The following is an 8,038-nucleotide window of genomic DNA, read 5'->3' on the forward strand; positions in this document are numbered from 1 at the left end:
GAGGGATGGAGAAGGGGGATATTCCTGCAGGTGAGAGGACAAGTTTTAGCTCAACAGAGATATTTTTGACTGCTTCAGTGTTCCTGCTGTCCTCGCATTACCCCCCACTCTCTGTCCCTCTTTCCTGACCTGGTACCTGACAAAACCTCTGGTTTTCACCCCTCATACAGGGGCTCTCCTCAGATCGAAGGATCTCAACATTGAGATAATAGGAGCACTGGACATTTTTGGTCCTTGCTTTTGCCTTCACCCCACAGCAGAGAATCATGTCTCTTGCTCCCTGCTGCCGCCTTGTACTCTAGGACTTGTCTTGACCCTCTAACACTGACTTTACTGCTTGCAGCTGTAGACCACCTCTTCCTGCATGCACTGTTGGCACTCAACATAGCAACACCACTGCACCTGGCAGTGGCAAGAGAAGGTAACCAGCCGGCTCTGGGTGTTATAGCCTCGTCCACAACACATGCTGTCACAGTTGCCTTCCCGAGAGCAGGTCCTCCCAGCAGTTCCCAGGGAGTATTTGCTGGGACGACAGAAACTGGGAGAGTCTTCCACATACACCAGGTCAGTAGAGCGGGGTGAAGCGGGGTGCTTGGGGGAATGGCTATGTCTCTGTGGGCCAGCCAGCTCTGAATGTCCAACAGCATCATTGGTGGTGCTGAAGACCTTGACGGCATCATCGTAGCGCAGCTTCAGCAGTCGTCCAATCTCATGGAAAGGCGAAAGCTGCTTCCAGCATGTCCGGACAGCACATGAGCCGGAGACACCATGGCACTTGCATGTGGTTTTGAGACCGTTTTTCACAGCCTGATGAGGAAGAGAAGTGGTAGTCATTATCTGCCAGGACCATAAGCCTAGTTCTGGGTAGAGGTAACACCTTGGATTGCAGACAGCCTGGAAGTACTTCAGTTTTATTGGCATTATTCCTATTTTATGGAGGAGAAACTAAAACAAACAATACAGAGGAATGGCTAGAGAGTTGACTGGTGAGCCAAAGAGTAGAAAGCCTGAATGAGGACAAATGGCTAAATATTGAATACTGAATAAATTCTTACTAAGCCTATTTGAAATAGCAGGAGTAGTCAACCATGTCACTGAGTATCTCCAGCATGGTAGATTCCCTTTGGTATATTCAAATCAGGACAGTGCTCTAATCAAATAAGTAACTGTACTCAGTAAATGGAAAACAGTGATAAGTCAGTAGCCTGTAACATACAGGCCAAAATGTTTGATTTAATGGTGTCCCTGACCCAAACGTGTGACACAACTAGGTCCATAGTCAAACACCCCTCACAAACAGCCTCAGCTGAGGATGGGTTAGAAGACTTGCATTGAGTCCTAACTCCTTTTTAGGCCTGCTGCTGCAGCTCCTCACCTTGATGCCAACATTGGTGTTGTGGATGTCCACCTTGGCCCGCAGGTCTTTGCCAATCCTCTTCTGACCCAAGAATTTTTTCAGAAACTTGGTGCTGTATTTGAGGTTGTCTCCACAAACGCCCCATTGCCAGGCCTTGCGGTTCTCCAGGTCTGGGGAGTCATCACAGGTGCAGCGCTCCATGCGCCCAGCACTACACGCTCTGGCCAAGGAGTGAGTAAGAGCTGCGGAAGACACCGCATAGAGGAAGGCAGTTTCCTTAAAACCTGCACAGAAGAAGGATTAAGAGAGGGTAGGAGCAGAAGAGGCAAAATAAGGTGTTTATCTACCTCACTGGGTCTCCTGACTGTCCATGAACTAAAACCAAGCACAAAACTTAGAAATACAAAGAGACAGAACTCTTCCATTACCTGCACACCGTTCTCAATAGAGAATCTCAATATCAGGTTTGAAGTAACTGGCGCAGTAACACCCCAGTCTCACCTGGTGGCTGTGACTGATTCAATATAGAGACAGACCACTCATGAATCAAGGGACGGGTGGCAGCCAAACAGTCCTGGGAAAATACTCAACTGCAAAAAGTGACAGTCATGAAACTCCTTTTGTCCTCATCCACACCACAGAGGCGTGAATAGAAGCTGTCACTGAAATCATGTAGTGGCTTAAAATCAGGAAATATTTAGTAGAGACTGAAAAAAATATTTTAAAAATCTGACCCATTATTTAAAAATGTTTTTAATTGGGACTGTGGTGGCACAGTAGTGGTATTTCATACGGAAAGATCACATGTAGTTTGAATGGGAAAGGTTCCATGTTGAAGAATATCTTGGGCAAGAAGGACAGACTCTGCAGCACATGAGTGGATTTTCCAACTTCTCTGTAAAGTATCTGCTCCCAGTGACTGTGGTGACACTTTCTGAAGCTATTCTCCTTTCTCTAGCAGGCTTCCCAGCCAGGCTACATTCGCCCTGAGGTTTGTGACCATGACACACTATGACATTTTAACCAGGAAAGAAAGTACAGTGCCTAAATAAAAATTCAGTCTGAAGATATGGGATCACTTAGGAATGGGTTATGGAACCCATGAGCTCCCCACAGAAGTTCCAGAAAACACTGATTGTCACAAATCTGACCTAAAGCCTAAAATATTTTGGTTTGATTACTTACCTCCTCTCCTATTAAATCCAGGGGGAAAATCTTAATATTTCATCTAGAGTTTATTTGCAGAAAACAAAACTATTAATGAGAAATTGTTTAACAAGTCCACAATTTAAGAAGTAGAGCAAGGAATAGAAAGATAGGTGACTGATCAATAGCTCAGACTTCAGACATGGATAAGATTGGCCAAAATTAAAAAAAATTGGGTTATGAAAAATAGAGCACTTGTACATTGCATGGAAGGCAACACACTGAAGCACACAAATATTCCACATTGGAAAATTTCAAATTTCCTTCTACATGAGAAGGAAACAAATCTGTTTCTCAAAAAAAAAAAAGGAAGAGAAAGAGAGAGATTCATAGAGACCTGATCTAGTCTTGAAGTTAGCCCTGCTTTGAGCAGAGGTTGGAAGGGACCTCTAGAATTCATCCAGTCCAACCTCAAATCTTTCCATCATTCTGTTCCCTCAAAGAATTCCCATCCAGCTGTAATAATAAATCAGACCACTGACTGCTGAGATCTGGCTGAGGTCACCATAAATCCGACCAGAGAAGAGGACAAAGAGTTCTTCTGATAGCTATCAGTAAGAGGAATGAAGAATTGACTAATCATGAACATAATGGAGAGGCTGCATTAGCAACTCCAATATAGACTTCACAGGAGCTCACTGGAATTCCAGAATTTTAGATGAAAGATCTAGCAACAGTATGGATGAGACAGTCAAGAAAATGTAGAGGAGGTCAAGGAGATCAATCAACAAACTGCTTCCTACCTCACCAATTTAGTTTCTGTATCACTGGGACAAGTAACTTGCAACTAAGCTCTCTGGTTGATGATGCTTTATAAAATCTCTCAGGGTACTGGAAGAATAATGAAAAAATGTCACCAAATCCATCAAAAGTTTTGGAAAAGCTGATACGGGACACAGTCAATACAGATTATGGATAGCACATGATGCTCACACATTTTCAAACAGTGGCTAACCCAAAAGAAGGATCTAAGAGATGATAAAATACATTTGAGATCCTAAATCTGAAAAATAATTCCGGTAGCTAATCTCCGATTGCTTACCAGATTCCCAATATCCTATGTGACATACTGATACCAGAAGAGAGGAGAGCATTTCAGAAACACTTTCCCATACCATATAAAGCTAGCAGTACCAGTCAGCTCCACATACCCTGCTAAATCTGACTTTGTGGAATACCACACTGCTTCTGCTATTTCTGACCAGTGATGGTTTGGTTTCTTCTGTGGCACTCCACGTAAGTGCTGGCCAGATTTCAACCCACTTGAAATCAGAGACCATTGCTTGTGGTCAGGCCACTGCAGACAGCAGTAACTCAAGATAACGAGCATACTTTCAAATCGTCTCCTTCTTCTCCTCCCCTCCCACCTCCTTTTATGGCAAAGGTTCAATGTCACCAGGCTGCCAAATGCTTGTCTGAAAAGCCTAAGATGATTCCTTCTACTTTGTCATAAGGGACTGATCACTGTTTAATTGTTTAATTCACAAATCACATGAGTAAAGGAAAGACTGAATGGCCCTTAGTCCTTGTGGAATAACAATGAGCAACAGAGCAGCTGTTGAAGCTGGATTTTCAGTAGGATATAGCACAAATGAGCAAGAATCACCTCCAACGAACATGATTTGAGAAGATCTAAATGGAGGTTTCTCCATGTGTCCTGGGTATCTATCCTCCCACTATGTCAGAGGAGTTCTTGTCACCACAGCCAGTGGAGCCTGGACCCAATGCCATGGCTGTCAGAGTCTGCTTTAGGGATGAGTCACTCTCCTGACCCCATTGACTGAATTTCCAGTGACTGTACTGAAATTGTAAACACTTGGTGCAAGGGAGAACATCTAAATGCAGATGTCTTTACTTGTCAGTTTGGTTCCAAATATCCAGCACAGAGTTGAATTTCAAGATGTTGAAGCAAGCCAGCTCTCCCTGGTAGGACCTTGCACTTGTCCAAGTCTTCCCCTGAGCTCTCTGGAATTATTTCTTAGCTTAGCAGCCTATAAATACAGAAGGATGTTTCCTGCAATGGCAAGACACTGTTCTGTGGTGTGGTGTGCTCTAGACCACAAAGAAAACTATAACAGGAGGAGTTTAGCCATGTGGTGATTCTGCCAAAGGCGAGATGCTCAAAGTCAAAGATTTTTCAATGGTACAAAAAGATAGTGTGAGCATTTCAGAGCAAGTGGAAGAGACATCTCTCTGGGGAAAAAAACCCCAACCAACCAACAACAAAACCAACCAACCAACCCCCCCTTTCTCCCCCCACCCCCCACTACCCCAAAAAAGAAAAAAAAGAGTAGACCAGAAAGCTATAGAACTGTAGAAAGATTTAGGATGGAAGGACTTCTTAAGGTCTTTCGTACAACCTCCTGCTCAAAGCAGGGCTAACCTCAATGCCAGATAAAGTTGCTCAGGGCTTTGTATGACTGAGTTCTCAAAATCTCCAATGATGGAAATTCTACGTCTCTGAGCCACCACTCCTGTGCTGTACCACTCCTAGATTCCTCATGACATCAATGAAACCACTGCTTGAAGGTCAAAGAATCTGACCAACATGAAGCAAAGAAATGGATTGATAGAGGGAAGGATTGTAGAGTGCTCATTTCTCAAGAAGGATTTTTCTGAGTGGCTGGATCTGAGCTGTCTTTGCTATAGGTATTTATTTTCCCCAAATCACCATGTTGTTTGAGATGAAATACTGCTTACCTGACCTCCAGCAGCAATTGACTGCCTTTATGGCACACCTTGGAAACCAAAAGATCATCATTGCTTTACAAACTTTATAGAAAGACACCAACTGCCACCATGCAACAAGATCACTTGAAATGTCTGTCCAGAATAATTTTAAACCTACCTATTTTCATGGATTTTTAAAGAAATGGAGAAGGAATGCAGAAGGATTTTGCATGGATCAGTGAAGAGCAATAGCCATCATAATTGACTGCAATAGTCATAGAAGGGTTGCAGGCTATGCAAAAAGTGTTTCCCAGTTCTATCCAGAGGAGTGTTAATGTAAACCAACAAATCTGGCATTTCAAAACCCAGAAAGTCTATGGCATAATTTTTTTACTTACTAAAAGTATGTAAATTCAGGAACAAAGATGGTGGCATCTGTAGAAGCAGGAAAAGCATAGGCGATCCCAATCAGTCACAGAATATTTTCAATTGTGACTGCAAATTAAGTGTGGGTTTTCACCTGTTACAAAAATGAATCACCTCACTAGGACATGATCTTTTTTCCCTTCTTACACTCATAAGACCATTAAAGACAGTTTAAAATTGTCTGGTTTTCTTTACGTTTTCTCTAGGATTATGGCAATATCAAATGATTTAATCATTTCTAAAACTCTTCATCTCTACTTGGGCGAAAGGAGCAGAGTCCATTGTCTGACCAACAATTTCCAAGGCAGCAACACAATAGCAGTAGGAATATGTGAAAAACAGATCAAAAGTGGCAGCTGAAAGTGTTCATGCTGTTTGTGAAAGAAACTAACCTATTTGCAAGTTAAAGGAAAATGAGAACTAATAATTGCTTCCAGCCAACTGTCCTTTCATATAGGAGATGTATATAGCATACTTTTCTGTATTAAATCATCATTTGATCCTTAAGATTGTGTAATAAAAGTTTTCAAACACTTATCCTCATCTGCCAAAACAGGTTTTAAATTACAGGTGATATTTTATTTTGTCAGTCAGGAGTCCATGGAAATGTTGAGGCATGCCGCCACGAGATAATTAAATGTTTTCCAGCTATTTGAAGATGATGATTATTCAATTGTCATTTTCAAGTTCTTTGAGGTTGATGAAGGTACAGATGTCAGAAAGTCACTCAAAATGATCACCGACAGCTTCTTCCACAGTGTGCTAAAAAATTCACAGTAGAGCCTTGCAATGAGATAAATCTGATCTTGTATGTGCTGGTTTACTAAAATATTAACTTAATATTTACTTTAAAATAATTGATAATTTTAAATGGAAATGTTAAAAAGTTTCAATCCCAATGCAAATTAACTTTTCAATTTTATCAAAGTTAATATTGGCTTATTCAGGCCCCTTTTTTAAAAACCTTTACTTAAACTTTATCAAAGGTCTGAAACTCAGTAATACTGAAGACTGAAACTTAGTAAATGCTAATAAATGTTATTGAAGGGTTGAAATTCAATAGTAGGCTGGTCAGATGTTTGGATGAGGACAGGTTCAGCTGAGTGTATGGTCTATCTTCATTCCATTTTTCTCAAACTCCTATAATTTAAAGGATTTATTATGCTCCCTCCTACCTCAAATACAGAACTTACAGAACATTTTCTTCCTGTAAAGCCTTCTGTGAAACAGAAGCCAGTGGCTCTTCTGTCCACTCTGCCTGAACTTCTGCAGCAACTCCAAATAGATGTGAAAAAGTCTTAGGAGATATTTGTCAACAATATCTAAAATACCTGCACTGAAGTGCCTTAATGCTGATAAATAGCTTTTTCAAACAGCAAATTAGGATTAAATTCTGTATCTGAGAACAACAGAGATTTACATAGGAAAATATCCAAAGAGCTAAAAAGAGTCTTTTCTTTAAATGTCCCTTGACATAAAGCACTAACCCTTATTTTTCACAGCATCATCCCTGATTGCCAGCCAAGAAAGATGGTCAGTTTAGAAAATTCTGGTCTTGGACAAAAATCCAGAAGCCAACGGTGCTAACTCCCTTCTACCTTTCCATCCACGACAAACCACACAGCAGAGATAAGGATAAGGCATATTTTGTGGCAAAAGGACCCAAATTGCACAGCTCCCGTTCCTAGGTGAAACAGATGATCTCTGCACTCCCTGGTTACTGCCCCACTTTCCTTAATTTGAGATGCATGTTCCAGGGGCTACAGCACCAAGTGAGATTTTATACTGCAAACAAAAACTACCTTGTACCTCGCTTCAGCAGGCTGGTCCGTCCCTCCAGGCTGCAGTTCCAGCGCTCGCTGCGAAATTGGTACTGGCACTCCATGATCCCAAGCCGGATGGCATCCCGCAAGGTCTCAGCCAAGCCAGGCTCCCTCCGGCAAAGCCTCTTCTGCTTGCGGGACAGCTTCAGCAAATCACACTGCTTCACATGGACCTTCCCTTGGGCAGAGCTTGTGGAGGGTCCCATGGATGGGAAGTGGGTCAGAGCTTCTTTCCCGGTCAAGCTGAAAGAAAGCAGAAGCAGCGGTGAGTTATGGAAGACGGAAGTCATGGAAGAGAAAACGTGATCAGAGGGAAGGATAGTATTCAGGATGCTGCTGGTCAGGGTACTTTACCAGCTCAGAAGATTAATCAATACGGATTGATTAGATCTAGTATCCCACCTCCACCACACACCAAGGCAAAGTAGCAGACTAACACTGCGGGGAGAAAGAAGAAACGCATGTGTGTTTTTACCAGCAATCTCGGCTGGGAAGTTTTCTTGACCTCATGAAGAGAGCATGTTTACACCCTAGCAAGCAGGACTTTTGCTGGAAA

General features: G+C 42.2%; 1 protein-coding gene across 1 annotated transcript; it reads right to left on the bottom strand.

The window, feature by feature from the left end:
* Positions 1–330: 330 nt before the first annotated feature.
* Positions 331–7,718, bottom strand: WNT9B (Wnt family member 9B). Its single transcript, XM_010305388.2, has 3 exons — positions 7,469–7,718; positions 1,376–1,641; positions 331–807 (listed from the first exon to the last, which is right to left on the bottom strand). The coding sequence occupies exons 1-3, from the start codon at positions 7,686–7,688 to the stop codon at positions 331–333; spliced, it is 963 nt and encodes a 320-aa protein (XP_010303690.2). The 5' UTR covers positions 7,689–7,718.
* Between the last annotated feature and the right edge of the window lie 320 nt (positions 7,719–8,038).

This window comes from Balearica regulorum, chromosome 24 (genome assembly GCF_011004875.1).
Source record: "Balearica regulorum gibbericeps isolate bBalReg1 chromosome 24, bBalReg1.pri, whole genome shotgun sequence".
NCBI lineage: Eukaryota > Metazoa > Chordata > Aves > Gruiformes > Gruidae > Balearica > Balearica regulorum.